We start from the raw sequence: 18,437 nt of genomic DNA on the forward strand, positions 1-18,437 counted from the left end.
ATTACTCATGATCTTCAACGTGTATATCTATGCCCTTTGAAAATTTGTAGCAGAAATAATTGTTGTAGTAGCAGGTTGCATATTTCGTATGTTTTTGTTGTAGAAAAATATTTTCTGCTTTGAGTTTTACTTGACTTTGGTTAAGCATAGATGTCATTTAAAACCTGGGTATTAAACAGTTACAGTAAACAGAAGAAATCATGTTAAAATGTACAATACTTGGTTACAGATCACAGAAGAATACAAAAACCTTTCCCCTCTAATTCATCCACAGTATTTATCAGTATTTGTATGAGCATATCTTATCAAAGTGCTGTAGTATTGGAAGAAGTTTAACTCTGGGCTTTACTGGTGTATTCATTGTTTGCAGTGATGCATCAGAAGTGACTTCAGTGCCACTGAGGTTCCATTTCTATATGGGCAGAAAATCCCAGTGCTACTGAGCTAAGTGTAGCAAGGAGAGCTTTGTTTCTGTCCCTGTACTCCAGCAAACCCGAACTGTGATCACCAGTTGAACTAAACTGCGTAATGTTGTCAGGATTGCTCTGGAGCCAGTATAGTGATGTTTGCTTATCAACTTAAACATAGTAATTAGATTGCTGCAATATAAAAATTGAGTTCATTAACCTCTTGCACCTTTTTTTGGTATTTCTCAGAGGGACCTTCTCTCTAAGTAAACTCATAGCTGGATCTCATTTGCTGTGTAGTCCACACTCCTTTTTTTTTTTTTTTTTTTTGGTAGCAGTATTAAAACTATATGGTGTCACATGTCTAATGTTGGTTGCAGGCAGTTACAGCCAATTCAGTCTTTAGGCAATTGTTGTGGTCATGGAACAGGCTTAGAACTCTGACATGACCTAAAAATGCAGGGGGAAGTAAATTCAGAATTGAAATTCTTCATTATTCATGTTTTAGCTTGAAAAACACTGAAGTATATTGTCTCATGCTAAAATATGTTACTTAATAGAGGAAAAGACAAAGTTACCCAAAAAGAGTATGTAAATGCAAGTACTTAATGATGAAAATAACCTGGATAACTTTTGAATAGGCTTCATTTAATTTTGCCTCCTACCAGCTCTAGTGCCTAAATTATTGAAGCTAGAAGCTCTGGCATAGATCTGTAACAGATCTGTGCTCTGAATATTTGTGCCTTGCAAAGCAGTTTCACGCATGTAGCATAACATTGCAACAAGGACAGTGTAACGTCAGCACATGGTTATGGAAATCTCAATGCTGACTATATTGCTTTTGGCAGCTCATAAGCCTAATATTTAGGGTTTTCTTTGAATGAATGAAGGTGAATTTGGTTTAAACAGTGAAGCGCAAGACTTTACGCCTTCTTTGATGAAATTAAAGAGAGTTTTGTGATATTTCATATGACCTTGTGGCCTTAATACTGAGAAAGATGGGCATAGCTGTCTTTAGTGCCTTGTTTAGGAAAACTTGCTGCCAACCACTGTAGATTTACTGCAATTGTGTAGAAATCTGCAGAACCATTGATTCATACAGCTCCAGACCTCATACAGTCAATACATCGTATTCCTGGGCTGGATGGTTCAGTGTGAGTTATCTACATGGCCATTTCCTTGCTTCAGAGCTGAACAGCACATGACTAGCAGTAGCAGGAGGATGAGGTATTAAGTGAACACACAGCCTCTTGCATATTTATCACCCTTCTTGGGCATGGGAATTCTCTGTGACACAGTCAACTTGCCTATCAAGGAAAATTAGGCAATTCAGCTAAGCTGTTGCTCCCAGAGGGCTGTGGAGCAGCCAAAAGCAAGGGCACGATATCACGTCTCCATTATGAGAGTGATTCCAAAGCTTTTTCCAAGTTCTTCTCCAGTTGCTGCTGGAGTGCAGACTGGTTGAGATGTACAGCAGATAAACATGGAACAGCCACTAAATGCTGTCCATGTTCAGAACTGCCAGGAATATTGGAATGGGCTCGATACCATAATGTAGATGAGAGCTTAACCAGTTCCTGTTACACACCGCTGTCACCACCTAAGGGGTTTTAATGGAGCTGAATGAAGTCAGAAGCTTTAATCTTGCACTGCAGCTGAATGCTGAAACACATAGTACTTTGTTGTCTCTTTTGGGTCTATTTTTCTTCCTTTGGTAATAGGATAAAGACTGGTTTTGTGTCCTTTTTTTACATTTACTAATAAGGTCTGAATCAAAACTAAATTGCAAGAGTGAGTAATATTTTTGACTTCTTGATAATCTGTTTTGGTTTTTTAAAATATTTTCATGATTTTACTGATCACGGAAAGAATGAAGAATGCAAAGATAGTATCATATATCTTCCTCCTACCTCCAGACAGTATGTGAAACCATTATTATGGAGATAAATGAATAGCACATGTGTTCTGAAAGCTTCAGCAGAAAGATTCACAAAAAATTTTTCTTTTAGCAGCAGAAACTGTTGAGTGATAGTTGTCAGTGGAAATCAATGTCCCTCTCTGGCTCAGTATTTCACAGCTTGACCTAACCAGTGAAGGGAAGTTACTCCTGAACATGTTCAGTCACTCCTATGCTGCTATTCAGTGCTAGGGAGCAGGTGTGCTGTGAACACCTGTAAAAGCTTGGGGGGAAAAATGCAATGCTTGCTTCCATTTTAACTTTTTAACAAAGTGGAGCAAATAACCTTCCCAGAAAGATGCTTATTTAAAAACACTGCAGTGGGATCGCTTTTCTTTTTCTTAAAGAGCCTCCCAGAAGTTCCTGCAAACTGGAGTAATTCTCCATGTGCTCAGAAGAAGTGGTAACAACTTGGTTTTGTACAGTGCTTTTCATGCCAGAAGACACCAGAGCATTTTACAATCCATGGGCTGGTCCTGGCAGGGCACTTTGCCTCACAAGGAGTCTTCCACAGTCTCATGTGGACTGTTCTTCTGCTGGGATCTGGCACTCTCATCACCCCCGTTCTTGCTGGGCTTTCTATGACATGGCTTTCCCAGGGTTATGAGAGCACTGAGCAAAGCAAGCTGAAGGGCAGTGTGTCTAAAGCCCACATGTGCCTGAAAGTTATGAGGAAGATTGTCCTGACAGTACTCCTCGAACCAGCATTTCTGCTCATTGCATTCAGCTTTGCTGTATGGTTTTCAGGAACACCTTTGTGTGAGTGAGAACATGAGCTGCTGCCCTTACTCCTTGGATGTAAAATATGTCAGAGCATAGCCATGTCTCACAACAGTGCAGAGCACAGAAAAGAAGATTACCAAATAGTTCTTAAGTTGCAGGGGAAGGTCAGAAAAGCTAATTGAACTCCCCTCTCACTAGAGTGCACTTGAGACATTTGTTGCCAAGCTTAAAGCCTGCATGCTGTAATTGTGTTCTCACTTTTCCACCAAGAGACTGAATAACCATCCTGGGGATAAAAGGAGAGCCCCAGGAAACCTGAGTGAAATGTGTAGAGCACAAAAGGAGCCAGAGTTCCCCATAACACCCCTTGCCAGAAAATAATTTTCACATGTTGGGCATTCACACAGTCATATGGAAAACTAAAAGGAAACATCTGCTACTTGCCCACACGGTCTGCCATGAACAGAAAATAGTCTGTAGAAACAGTAAGAACCAGGTTTCATTACACTGCATGCAGAACTGAACCACGTAAATTCAAGTTTCTCTACTCTTTGCATCTCAAACATGTTGTTAAGTCCAATGCTTTTTAAAGAGCATGAAAACCAAAACAGCTGATTTTTTTGGAGTGAAGAAAAGCACTTGAACGCTCCACCATAGGCTGGATAAAAAATTCATTCTGACCTAATGCTGGGAAGATGGAGTTTGGCTGTACCGACAGTTTAAAAATATGTTAAAATAGATTCAGGGAACAGTTAGAAAGCATGTGCTGTATGTTTGGGTAAAATTAAGCAGTTTCAGTATTATTTTCTAAGTCAAAGCAGAGGAGTGGTTGAATAGGAGAAGAAGTAACTTAAAAGAAGATAATTGTGTCTGTACTAATTTGGTGCAATGTGGTGAGCAGGGGTCACCATTGCAGAGCAGTGAGTGAACACAGGCACCCCCTTTCTGGGACCCCTACTTGACAAACTGTAAAGATGATGGTTTTCTGTTCATAGCCCAGCATCAGTGGCACCGGATGAGAGCTGCCTGTTTGTGTTAGTGATGTGGCAGTTTGGAGCATGGGCAGATGCCTGCAAAGGCCAGGACTGGTATTGCTTTACACTGAACAGAGTTCTCGTGCTGTTTCTCTCTGCATTTTCAGAACCCTTCCTTATGAGCTTTCCGTGTGGTTGCTGGTCTTTGGTAGTCCTTATGCCTCTGAAGCAGAGATTTTCAAATCCTCTTGCAGTTTGTTGTGATGTTTGTTTGCCCATCAGTCACACAATTTAGTGTTTAACCTTGCCAGTGCAGAGAAGATAAAAACAGTCTCCTGGCATTTAGGTTTCCTTGGGCCCAGCTGGGTGTTCAGGTACTTTGAAAGACGAGTGCTTTGACCAAGACCCCTGGGCCCTGTCCCTGCTGCTTGGGGGGTGTGGCAGAACCTGATCCAACAGCTGTGCCTTAGACTGGGTACTTACCTGCAGAGCTGCAGCTCTGGGAGAGGAGCTTACACTCTTCTCAGGATCTCCAGCAGTGTGGGATCACCCCTGCTGTGCATCAGTGGAGGGGAGGAACAGAGTTCATGGAATGAGGGCAGTTAGGTTTCCATGAGATACACAATGTCCCCCTTCTGCCCCCCCCTTTACAGTTACTTGCTTCGTCCCTGTATTCTTTTACCAAGTTTGTGAAAATAGATTACAGAGGTGAGATCCAGAGGTGGATTAGAGTCTCTTAGCCTGTTGCTCATACTTTATGGCCTTGTGTCTCCCCTCTTCCCTCCCAGTCGTTCATAGGTGTGTTTGTCATCCTCAGTACAGTACAAGAACACGTTCACTGGGGCCATGCAGGTAGACTGTTGCTTTTGTGCATGTCATTGTGGATGAAAAGTGAATATCTCCTTTCTGACCTCACTGTTGTCAGACATAAACTAAACACAAAAAGGAAATAATTACCTTTATAAAAATGCCTGGAAGAGGCAGAAGGAAGGAGAAGATTCTGGTCATCTGGAACCCTTGTGATTCTCATCAGTAAAGCTATAAATCAGCCAGCCTGGCAATCTGATGCAGCTTTTCTGAAGAGGCACTAATAACTTTAATCATTTTAGTGGGATTTTGAGGTATTGCAGCTGACTGAAAATATCTTTTCTTTTTCACTGTGTAAACACTAAATTTCATGCAGTAAACTAGAGGAAGATTAATTTGTTTCCACTAATGTCAGAACAAATTCAGAATTTATTCTGAGTATGAAATTGTGAAATGAGGCAGCTGTCAGCATAATTTGCTGTGCCAGCAACTCATTGCAGTTTGGCATTTGCAGCTCTTTTGCCATTGTATTCTAGTGTGAATTCTGCCTGCCTGTGTGAGGCCAGGGCATGAGTACTGTCCATTTGACCAGGAATAGAGTTATGTTCTTGCCTTCAGAATCACTTCAGCAAAATGATTCCTCAAGAGCTGCTGTTTCTCCTGCTGCATCTCATATCCCTGCAGCGTGAGCACCAGCTGTGTCTCATTTGCATGTCCTCTACGTTCAGGCTCTGCCTTGCCTTGTCCCTTCAAGAAGATTGTCTGTCTCCCTTCCCCACCTCAAAGTTTGCTGAATCCTGTGCTGCAAAGTGCAGATCCTCACCTGCAGTGAGCAGTGCTGTGATGATGGCAGCTGGAGTTTGGTACCCAGGTCCTGATCCTGCAAAAGTGAGGCGTAAGAAAAGGACAGAATCAGCCCTTTCAGCAGAGAAGTGTTGGAAAGGGAGACAGAGAAGAAAGAGGTAGTAGTGTTACTCTGTTTTGGCTCCAGCATCAGTTGTGGAATGTAAGACTCACTTGATTCAGATCTGCTCTTGAGTCTGGTCAATAGGAGAGGGGATTTGAGTCCCAGTATTTGATCTGCTACAGCAGGGGAACCTGTGGACTCTTGATTAGGGCGTGGATTCAGAGAGAGAAGTGGTGCTGAATTGTGTGTTTGTCACAGGAGTCTCAAATGGTATTTGGGAATATATTCAGTGCTGATATTCAAGTTAAGGGGAAGGCATGCTGAAGCCTGATAGATTTTTATTGCTTGGAATAATTAGAAAAAATTGACAAGATTATGATTTCTCCAAGACATCAGCTAAAGTCGTCTGTTCATGATTTTAAACCTGGTCCCTAACATCTATAGAAAACCCAAGAGAAACAGCAGAACTAGAGAGGAAGGAATGAGCAGAATGTTTTCCCTGAGGTGTCTTTAGATCTGAAGTGCATTCTGATCCTTGCTCTGCTAGAGCTCAAATCTGGTCATACCTGAGTGTGCAGAAAGTTCCTTTAGCACCCAGTCTCCAGTTCTGCACAGCCCAGCGATGGCTGCAGGCTGTGCACCAGAGTGTACCCGCTCGAGGCAACATTTGGGTGCCAAATGGACACCAAAAGCATTGAAAGAAAATGCATTCCCAGGAGGTATTGATGAGCTGAGCTTTGAGGAGTTCTCAAAAACACTAGTGCTGTGGTCTGATCATGATCACCACACTGAGCCCCATTAAGGGGCTGTCTGAGCTTCGTGTGAAAATGGTAGGATCCTGGCAGGAATGGGAAGTAAGATTTGATCCGTGGAGTTTTCTATGGTGTTTTTGTCCTTTATGCTCCTGTATCTCTTAGCATTTAGTTTTCTCTTTGTATTTATATTGTGGGGTTTTTTCCTAGGCCAGTTTTTCATCTTTCTGTCTGTGGTTTTCACTTGTTTAGAACTCTGCCAAGTGCTTGCTGGATGACACGTTGCTCAATTTTGCACTGAAGTGCTAAATGTGACTAGGAAGAACTCAAATTGATTCATACACCATTTCCTTAATAATTGACCCTTATGCAAACTAGGAAAAAAAATTTCCTAGTACTGATTGGCCTAGGAATTCGCTTCCAGATGAGAATTAGTATGTTCCTTGCCTTTAGCCAAGAGAGAGAGATTGCATACCCTTGGCTGATAAAAATTAGTACAGCTGCACTGTCTTCAGGGAAGGGAAACCTCATGAAGATCTGTCTGTTAAAGAAACTTAGTTTATTGCATTAATTAGTCTCACACTGACAAAGGTACCAAACTTTTTTTTGTTTAGTAACAGAAGAGATATGACTATAAAATATGATAAATATAGGGCTGCCATGGCCTTGTTCCCATTCTGGTATTAAAAGTGGTTTTATTTGGCATGAAAATAAAATGCTATGGGCTAAGCAGTTTAGTAAGGATGTGCTGTTGGAGTGCAGAGAGGACAGTCATGGAATGAACTGTGCTAAAACACTTCTGATGAGCTCTGCTGTTGTGGTCTTGTTGCTCGAGTATTTTTTTTCCAGACGAAAGTTTGTTTATATAACCTGTGTAGCACACTAGGAAGGCACTTTTGTAACAGAGACAGAAAAAGCAAAAATTTGCAGACTTTTAATTTAAGGGAAAATTCTAACGATCATTAAATTCTCTTTGTGGAGGGCAGAAATAGGTAAGAACTTACAAGACTCATTTCAGCCACCTGCTGTGAAAGCCAAGGAAGTTTATTATACCATGTAGTTACACAAGCTAATTGAAAATAGATTAATTCTGAAAAGCTATCACTATTTAGATGAGCAAGCTGGAATCATCACCTGCTTATTTGGAGTTCAAGTTTAATGCTCATGCCTGGAGAATATTGAGTGCCAACTGGAACAAGCGTGTCCTTTCATTCTAAGATTTGCTCTACCGTAAAAAAACCCTGCTGTTTTATTTCCTCTGGTGTGTAGATCACACTAAATTGATCTGGCAGGCCAAAACAATATTTTTAGTCTTGTTTCTGTGTGTGAAACAAAAACGTGTTACACTGCAACTTTATTGTCTTGCTGCCTTCTTTGCCATCAGCCAAAACCTGCTTCTGTCCCTCTTGTTGGCTGCTGAGAGGCCGTGGAAAGGTCTCCTCCTCTGAGGGTGACATGGTAGGCTGGGAAAACCCAGGGGTGGGACTGTGCAGAGCTGCAAAGCTCCTGTGTGAGCTTGGTTAATTTAAGGGAAGATTTCAAGGAAGCATGCCTTAGCACTGGACACACTCTAGCTGGTAATTTTTTGGTTGTCAGCTGTGTGTTTGCCCTGTGTTCCCCACGCTGCCTGCTCACCAACCTTTCCCTCTTTTAGTTAAGGACCTGACAGTCCTTTTCTACTCTGAACTCTATAGGATCTTGCCTTTCTTGTGAAGCACGTTCTAGAAAAATGTTTCAGGTTTTGAGTTTTCCATGATGTCTTTCTTCAGTAGAAGCTGGTTCATATCTAACTCAGTGTCTTCACTGGGTACAGAAGCTTTTGATTAAGGATGATTTTAGTAAAAGGGTTGAGAACTCCACTCTTCCCTTGAGTGTGTGCCTGGATGTACTGCGGGTATTTGACCTACTTTTTGCAATTTCTCCCCCTCCCGCCCCCCTAAACTGCTTTCATTTACTTACTTATGCAAACATAAACATTAATATTGGTGGTGTTTATTAAATGTGAACTTGCCTTTAAGAATAATCTAGTGAGTAGAATGGCACAGCAGGGCACTGTCCACTGGAGAGCATTCTGCAGTGGTGTTATTCCACTGAACAGTGTCTCTGGGTTCATGGTGCTCATTTACCAGATCTATCTGCTCTCAGCAGATCCACCTGATCAGTTTGCACTTTGGCAGCTTAAAGGCACTGTCAGGGACTGCACACCAGAGGTTTGTGAAAGGAGAAGCACACATTTCCTTTAGGAAAGCCAGGTAAAAGTTGATCCACTCCTTCCCAGTCCTGGAGAGAAAAGGGGTCAAGGAAGCTGACCTCTGTTATGGAGGTACTTTAATGCTTATTTACATCACAAACCATTTTCTTGCTTACCCTGACATATTTTACAAAAATATCTCTATTTAAGGAAGAGAAGGACCACTTTCCACACGTCTTAAATTTTGTTTTATTCTTATTATTGTGCTGCATTAACCTGGGTAGCAGCAATGGTTTATATGGCTTAATTAGGAAACAGACTGTTTAGTCATTTGATGGTTTCTGTGCTGAGACAGTGCTGAAGAGGTAAATCAGAGTGACTTCCACATCTGTGCAGACACATGGGCAAGCCAGTGAGATGTTTGTGCAAATCAGCATACACTGATCATCACGAATGTTTTTGTAGTCAGCTTACCTAGGTGTCTCTTCAGTTTCAATTTTTCAAGTCTTATTCATTTAAAACTGCCCATAACTAAATTCTGAAGTGTATGTGTAGTTACAGCTTTTGATTTTGATGGAGTTCTAGCATGGATTAAATTATGGTTTTTTTCTTTCTTTTTTTTTTCCTTTTTTAGCATCGTAGACAAAGAAGTGTCATTAATGGCAGAAATTGATAAAGTTAAAGAAGAAGCCAGTAAGTAAAAAAAAAATACACAGGGAACTTTTGGAATAGCCGTGGGAACAGTTGTTTTGTTTGGCAGAAAATTACAGAGTACATAAATTTGCTTAGCAGCATCCCATCATCTTTCATTGTGTATGTATACATGCAGATAAGGCTGTGGTGTTCCAGGGTGGTTCCTATCTATAAGGATTGTGCATCAAAGTTTCAATTTTATGAAATTACAGTGAACTAAAAGCTCACATGAAGTTAGATTTAAATTATTTATTCCTTCTGCTTACCTACCAGAGCTTTTTGGCCACTCTTTTTTTTTTTTCACATTTCTATAGTTTGTTGATTACTTCATTTCCATTTTTCAATCACTGTTTGCTTGATTATATTACATATATGAATTAGAATACTGGAAGTTACATGGGGCATATGTTATTGTGTGGCCTTGCATAGTTTTAAGGGATAGTAATCAAGCTTATGAATCAGAACAATTAAAAAAATCAAAAACCAGATGTTTACTGCAATCTGTTTTCTTAATAATCTGTGGGAGTTGACCTGATTCCAGGCTTTCATGTTGTCTCTGTTTTTTACATATATTTTCATGTATATATATTCTGATTTGATTAAAAAAAAGGCAAGATGAGCCATGTATACCACATGATACCACAGTATCTGTCATATATTCCATCTGGTATATGGTATTTGTATTTACCCCCAGTAATCAAGAATTTCCAATAGGAATTGCTAAACAAGAAACTGAAGAGTAACCAAAGCATTGTTAGAATGATACTTTGCCTGGCAGATGAAAATATCACTGCTATGTATGCACACAATCCTTTCACTGATTTGTGAATTTAAAGTCCTTCCAAGGAGGGTCATAAATACAGGTAACGTTCTTGAATGCTTCGTTTGCATTTGGAACTCTTAGTTTACAAATGTACACTAGTTAAATTTCTATTGAAAAAAAATACTCTAAATCCTCTGATGCTCCCTAAGTCTCTTGCAGCTGGGTGTGTGTGGAAACTAAAAGGTAAGAGTTGTTACAGCAAAGATTAGCATTAATTTGTGTCTTGAATTTCATACGCTAATTTTTCTAGGAATAACGTGAAATAGATGTGGATTTGAAGTTCATTGTTATTCTGGGGAGAAATTGTAGATGGATACATATCAGCAACTTTTTGGTTATCTGCAGAGACCAAATAGCCATAATCAGCTACAGGGCATGCACTCACTCCCAGGAAAACCAATGGGACAATTCCCACTGATCAGCACACAGGGATCTGACCCCTAACTGCATAAACAAACCCACATTTTGGAAATCCACTGTCCAGGGCTGATGGTATTATAGGGTTCTTTCATTAATCCTGGCCAGGTTTAATAGTAATTTTTTGTAGAAAGTAAACCTAATTCTTATCTACAGACATGCAAAGTGCTGCATTTGCACATGACATGTTCTGTTTCCCTGTTTTCGTGCCAGCCCCATGTGTGGGAGTGGATGGCCCCTGTACCTGTCTCTAGCAGGGCAGTTTCTGCTGTCTGTCAAGGCTGTTGCAGGTGTAAAGTGCCTTCAAAAACTTAGGCAGAAAGTTGTTATAGGACTGTAACACGTGAACCAAGATTTACATAACATTATTTATTTTCATATCTCTGCTGCACTGGAGGACTGTTTTACAGTCTCACAGTGGGTAATCTTACTGCCAACACTAGGAAAAATTCCAAATATGATCATTTCAGTTCTTTAAAAATGGGTATTTGGCTGGCACCTCACCTGGAGATGAGGTCATATGGTTTGGGCAGCCACTTCAGCAAAGAGGATGCTGATCCTGGGGAGAAACAATATTATTATTATTGCCTAGAATAAGCAATTGCCTAGAAAGCAATTGGTCCAGAACCCTTGGACAAAGGAAACCAGCTAGTAAACTGGTTCATTTAATCTGATAAAGTTTCTCACTCTTGTAGACCGTATTTCAAAATTAAATTTAAAAACAAAATTAAAATATCAGCTAGAGAGGTGAGGCTCTGAGCAACCCGGTCTATTGAAGATGTCCATGCTCATTGCAGGGGGATTGGACTAGAGACCTTTAAAGGTCCCTTCCAACCCAGACTATTTAAGATTCTATGATACTTTAAAAAGAAGATGTCATCTGGTTAAATAAATGATAATGGGTTGAGAAACAAACTGTCTGTGAAATATCATGAATTCCAACCTTAAAAATGGCATTACACAGTGTAAGCTGGTTACATGACTTGCCAAGTCTGCTGTGGAAATGTGTGGCAAAAGAAGGCAAAGAAGCCAAAATCTCCACAGCTGTAATGGAGTCTGTGGCCTTAGAGTAGTTTACAGCTACCACTCACTCTGACTGTATGTGTAAGCTTTAGACAAAAGACTGTGATTGTTTTTATTTTATGTTTAGATGCTGTGTTTCCTCTCTGCCATAAGTACTGATCCCAACAGCCAGTTAATCAATTGTTGCTTTTACACTGAGTCACCATGTAGGTAATAGAGTTTGCATATATTTCATTTTCCACCAAAATTGTAATGCGGTATTATCTTATTATCTTGAATGTTAGTAGATCATTGCTTTGTGGTTCATGATTACTCTTTCCCTGTAAGAATATAACTGCTCACCTCTTCCTTATATGACATATACAAGACAGGCAGTAAAGAATATTTAGTACTTTTTCATAAAGACCATTGACCTTCAATACTGCTTTGCAGTTGAAATGTCAACTGTGTATATTCTGTATGCGAAAGCAAAATTGCAATGCCAGTGATTTTAATGTAAACTATATATGAAAAGATTTTTTTCAGAGCAAGTGAAACAGCCCTGTGTAAATAAAATATAGTGTGTCTTCAGAAATAGGCTGGTGACTCAATGTAATGCTTCTTTCCATGTCTCCATGGGATGACTCTCTGATTTTGTGATTAAAAATAAAGCACTGGAAAACTCAAAACAATATGTCTTTACTCCTGTTTGTCTAAATGTTAAAGGATTGGTTTACCTTTGATTTTCTGACAGCCATCCCGTTTTCAGATCTTTTTCAACATCAGGCAGTGCAGTTAAATATGCTGATTGACTTAATCTGTGCCAGCTGGATATTGGTAGTCCAGTTGAAGTCCAGGGTCCATGTATTTGTCTCACATGTGATGCACAGTGTTAATGCCTAAAGACTAATAAATTCCAGAGCAATTTACCTTCCTGGCATTAATGACTGACCATTGGTATTTGGCAGTGGAAATCCTGACTGCTCGGCAGAAGAAAGCTGAGGAGCTGAAGAGGCTGACAGACCTCGCCAGTCAGATGGCTGAAGCACAACTGTCTGAACTCAGGGCTGAAATTAAGGTCAGGCATTCACTTCTGCTTGGGTGTTTTAATGTCTGCAGAAGTGCCAACAAAGAGCTGATGTTACCATGCCCAGGCTGTTCACTCCTGCTATAGGCCAGTGGGTAACTAACTTCCCATAGGGAAAGCACAGCTTCTTAAAGCATTGTAGCACCTCTGAGCAGTGCAGGGACGATGCACAGGGAAATGGAAGCTATCTCATCAGTGTAGCAGTGGGAAGCTGTGCTGTTTGTGTATCATTTATAAGACTCAGTTAATGAGTAAACCTGATAGCTTCAGGTTCAGTGACCAAACACATATTCTGTGGTGAAATGACCCACTTCCCAAGTGTGGGAGTGATCAGCTCCCACTGGGCTGTGAGACATGTAATTTGGTAAGGATGGGAAAATATTTGGTTCTGCATAGAAATCCCATGTACAGGGCAGGGCTGAGGGTTTGTTGAGCCTTAGAGTGAACTTAAGATCAGTTGTTTCCTTTACCATCCATACAGTCTTTTTCTCATAATGTAAATCACTGTTAACGTGTCTCATTTTGCAGCACTTTGTGAGTGAACGGAAATACGATGAAGAGCTGGGCAGGTCTGCCCGATTTTCCTGTGATACGGAACAGCTGAAGACCCAGATTCAGCTCTGTGGAGAAAGTAAGTGCTGGTGATTTCTCACATGGAATTTCTGAGAACACACTGTTCCACTTACCTGTTCAGCAGAACTGAAGGCACGTGTGCTGCCTGTGGGGGTGTGTGTGCAGGAAGCCTGCTGTGAGTGGTGTCTCTGGATGGAGGAGCTCAGTGAACACACACAGGTCACCTTCACAGTGTGTGACAGGTTCGACTCACTGTGCCTGTGCTGCACCCTCCATCTGCAGCTTTGTCAGAGATCTACAGGTATTACTCACATCAGTTGGAGCTCTCCATGTAAACAGGATTTCCAAGTGGAAATAAATATCAGCTCTGGGGAACATGCAAATTCAGTAATTTATAAAAAAATAGTCAATAGGAAGCTTCTCTGTGTGAGCATAGTGTTGTGAGGCCAATTCAGATCTCTCCTGCTAGGAAGTCGTTCCCCAGCTTTATAACAATATTCACTGGGTTATTCACTGAGGTTTTCAGGAGATAAATGGAGTCTCAAATCATAGCATAATTAAGGTTGGAGAAGACCTCTAAGATCACCAAGTTTCACAGTCAACCACCATGCTCACCACTAAACTATGTCATCAGTTGCCGTATCTACATGTTTTTTGAACACTTCCCAATGCTTAACAACGCTGCCCATGATAAAATTTTTCCTAATATCCTATTTAAACCTTCCCTGGTGAAACTGGAGACTATTTCCTCTCATCCTGTCCCTTGTAACCCAGGAAAAGAGACTGATCCCACCTTGCTGCAACTTCCTTTTAGGTAGATGCAGAGGGTGATAAAGTCTCCCTTCAGCCTCCTTTTCTCCAGGCTCCTCTTTCCCAATAATCTACCCTTCTGCTTGGAAATTCAGGTTTGCTTTTTTGCTTCTGGTATTGTGTCCCCATTGCAAAACAAGAGGGAGCCTATTTCGCATGTTTGTCTTGCTTTTTTCCCTCTGCTCAAAAGAGTAAATGCTATAATGCTTTGTCCAAAATGTTACCCTGCCCCATGGTATCCCATCGGTACCATTATCCAGGAGAAAACTCTTAAAACAATACTGAACTAGTGCATCTTGGTGGAAGGAAAATAATAAATGTTTTCAAGTAGTCACTCAAAATAGAAAAAGGAGAAAATACTACACAATCTGCCAATATGATCTTGTGACTGCACAGCTAAAGAACTGACTGCTTGGAGGCATAACCAGTTTAACTCGTTAGACCATAAGAATTGCTTTTGCAGAACACTTTGAAAATACATCTAACCCTATATCCTGTCTGTCACTGAAGCCAACTCAGGATGTTTCAAAGGAAGGCATAAACTTCCCAGTAATGCATCTAATCATTTACAGTCACCTCATAGACCCTATCTCATACCCTGAAGCATAAGAGATTGAAAATTCTATAGAGATTATCCTGACTAATAATACCACAGCTGCTATTGATACAACCATAGACTGTTTTTTTTTTTTTAAACTCATTGAACTACTTTCCTAAATAACTTCCAGCTGCAGTTAATTCTGCAAGTTAATTATTTATACCTCATTTCGGTAAAGCATTACATAAGCATAGTTTGATGCAGGCCTGTTCAAATCAGGTCAATGAAGTCAAAAGAGCAGCTATTAGCAGGGGGGAAGTGTCATCCTAGCAATGACTGATAGTGCACTGACTGTCTGAAGAACTCAGCTCTTACCTGCCCTCAGTGACCTTAGATCAGCAACTCGTGATGTTGGATGTCTTTGACAAGAGCTTTTCAGTGCAGAAGATGTTTCTGTTGGGAGTATCTCACAATGGGGCCCATATCCTGCTACCAGCTGCAAATACCACTCAAACAGAGATTATATGAGGCCTGTAGCTAAGAACAGCCACTGTTGAGGGCTTTAACAGAAGCAGTAAGCAAACCCACATAGCTTGTGCACAGCAAGGCGTGTTCTAGCATGAGGAGAGGGTAGACAGCATACACTCACAATGAAGGACAGGAAGAAACAAAAATAATTGGACTAACATATAACCAGAATACCCAGTGGTAGGTTATATCCCTTCCTTGTACGTCTTTTTTTGTTAAAGATAGATTTTTGTGAAAAGCACCTGGGTTTTTATATGGGCTTCCATGTGCAGCAGTCTAGAGAGCAGCAGAATCCAGTGACAGCTGGCCTCAGTGAGCTTCTGAGAGAAAATTCAGTCCATTGTGCACATCACTGCACTGTTTTTCTGAAGAGGGCACCTAGTAGGAGAAGTAGCTGATGTTGGCACAAGTAAGATCCTCAAATAATCTAACAGATGATGCTCAGTTACTAAATTTTTCCTTATCTTCTTTCTCTGTACTAAAAAAGAAAAAATAGAAGTACCTCTTCAACAACAGCTGTGTCTCTGAAGTAAACCTCAGTTTTGTCATCTGTACCAGAAGGAAACCTAAAAATTCCATAATCATAAAAATTAAGATCAAGAACTTCATTAAGCCTCAGCATCCTCTTTGAGACTGCTTGGAAGCTATCTCACAGAAACAGCTTAAAGAGCTTGTGGAAATGCAGAGAGGAATAAGGATTTTTTTGGTGCACTTCACATCCAGACGTGACAGTGCTTAGTAAATCAGGCGATGTCAAAATATGAAGAAGTAGGGAGTAGGAATGCACCAACACCAGCAGTAGTGGTTCCTGAGGGTGCAGACTGCCATGGTCTGCATGAAGTTGATTAGTGCATTGCATTCAGTTCCAGTTTTTGTAGGTATTCATGGTACAGAAAAACCTTTTTTACCCATCTCCATAGAGAGGGATAAGCAACAGGCACTAGACTAATTTCTTTCTTCTTCTTAAAAATGTTTAGACATTCTAGGGAAGCTTTCATGGCTGTTACCTGTGTTGTAGGTAGTACGTATGTAGACAGCAATGACAGCCATGGACCACCAAGGTGGTCCCCTTTTGTTAATTTAGCAGCCATGCATGGAGTGCTCCTGGCAGCACATGTTCAGCTCAACCGGTTAAAAGTTGACAAGAAAACCAACAGGTACCAGGGATTTTGAAAAATTCTCTTGGATGACGAAAGCTTGGCCTTCTGCCAGGCTCCTTCCAGTTTTAGGGCAGTGCCATCACACTGGCTCTTCTGTCTCCAGAATTCTGTGCTTCACAATGAGGCCGTTTTACAGAAGTCAAACACTATGGCCTAACTGCAACCAAGTTAATCTAGCTTACTTCATTATTTAAAGGGAGGCTGGAACAATGCTTCCAAAATTAAGTGTAAGCAGAGTAATAATAGCAGTCTTATGTTTAGATGTTGGTCATTTAACTGATAACACATAATCTTTTTCTTTTATAGTTTCTCACCCAAAGAACAACTATTCCTCAAGGACACCATGCAGTTTAATGCTGTCTTCAATGACCTCCCATGGAACAACTGGCAAGCAAAACACACACACACGAAAGTCCTCTAGTAATGCCAAGAACTCTGATAATAAAACAGCCAGCGTTAAAGTACAAAGTCATCTTTCTCCCAATCCTACAGAATCTTCTTCTCAAGGAATTCCAACAAATAAGCAGGTAAGAAGCCAGTTATGAACTAAACTAAATTGCTTCAGAAATTTCAGAAAAATATGCAGCATTGAAAGTTGTTAATACAAAATCAAATACTGGTTTGCAGTCTTTGTATTTAAGTGATAATTTTTGTAAATATGCAAGCATATATTTTCCAGCTTCATTTTCAAGTCAGCGTGAACATACAGAGTAGAAATACCAAAAATGCCATGTGAGCAAAGATGGCTGTCAGGTGTTCAGAAGTGACTAGTGGCAGTTAATAGACTGAAAAAGAAAAACCCTTCATAGTAGCTAACTGCCCTACATGCTGTGATGGAGAAACATTTAGTCCTGATCCTTGCCAAACGGTCAGCTGATGTTCTGTTGAAGCACAATCATTAGACACACTTTAAAAGTAGAATCCTGCCGGGTTTAAAAGGATATTATTTCAGCAGTTCTACAACACAGCTTGTAGTATTGTCCTATATTGGTAGCTATTTCATTATATGAGCACCTTAGAATGTCCTTGTCCTGTTGTTCTTAGGTAAAGCTGCCACTCAAGTTGCTCTGAATTTTGTCCCAGAGGGGATTTCAGGATCAAGTAGATGCCTGAAGGGAACAAAAGAGCGTTACATAATGTCAGTACATGTATGGAACCAGCTGCCCTGGCAGGCAGACAAATACAGTGATTCAGCCACTTCCTAGTAAGGATCAGAACATCTTCTGAACGAAATATCACAGTGGACATCTCTTCCACAATGTGGATATTTCACTTGATTTTAGTTTACATGCTAATTTCTGTTCTTCCTGCAGTCTTACTGTAGTATTTGCACAACACTTTACTAGGAAAGGTATTTTCATGATTTTGGAAAAATCAGTCAGTGTCAAGTTCTTCAGGGCTTCACTGCTCAGAGCATCGTAGTTGAAAGGGACACACAAGGATCACTGAAGCCCAGCTTGAGCCCTGCACAGAAGCACCTCCAAGAGTCACACCATGTGCCTGAGAGCGTTGTCCAAACGAGTCGTGAACTCTGTCAGGGTTGGTTCTGTGGCCACTGCCCTGAGGAGCCTGTTCCAATGACCAGCCACACTCTCAGTGAAGAACCTTTTCCTGATATCTAACCTAAACCTCAGCTTCATGCTGTTCCCTTGGGTCCTGTCACTGGTCACCACAAAGAAGAGATCAGTGCCTGCCCCTCCTCTTCCCCTCCTGAGGAAACTGTAGACTGGGATGAGGTCTCCCCTCAGTCTCCTCTTCTCCAGGCTAAACAGACCAAGTGACCTCAGCTGCTCCTCATATGGCTTCCCCTCAAGGCCCTTCACCATCTTCATAACCTTTCTTTGGACGCTCTCTCATATCTTAATGTCTTTTTTATATCAAGGCATCCAAAACTGCACACAGTGCTCAAGGTGAGGCTGCGCCAGTGCAGAGCACAGCAAAATAATCACCTCCCTGGACCAGCTGGTGATGCTGTGCCTGACACACCCCAAGACACAGTGGGTCCTTTTGGCTTCCAGGGCACCCTCATATGCAATTTCTGTTGACCACAACCCACAGAGTCCTTTCCTCAACAGCTGCTGTTGGGCT

The 18,437-nt window shown here is 40.9% G+C and overlaps 1 protein-coding gene across 1 annotated transcript in view; it reads left to right on the forward strand.

Annotated features, from left to right (window-relative positions):
* SPATS2L (spermatogenesis associated serine rich 2 like) overlaps positions 1–18,437 on the forward strand; it is an 80,543-nt gene that overhangs the window by 60,486 nt on the left and 1,620 nt on the right. Inside the window, exons 9-12 of the mRNA XM_050339608.1 lie at positions 9,353–9,411; positions 12,622–12,731; positions 13,269–13,371; positions 16,656–16,876. Coding sequence (XP_050195565.1) covers positions 9,353–9,411; positions 12,622–12,731; positions 13,269–13,371; positions 16,656–16,876 — 493 coding nt within the window. The remainder of the gene's footprint in view (positions 1–9,352; positions 9,412–12,621; positions 12,732–13,268; positions 13,372–16,655; positions 16,877–18,437) is intronic.

Source organism: Myiozetetes cayanensis, unplaced genomic scaffold (assembly GCF_022539395.1).
Source record: "Myiozetetes cayanensis isolate MyiCay16 unplaced genomic scaffold, myiCay2020 scf9, whole genome shotgun sequence".
Lineage (NCBI taxonomy): Eukaryota > Metazoa > Chordata > Aves > Passeriformes > Tyrannidae > Myiozetetes > Myiozetetes cayanensis.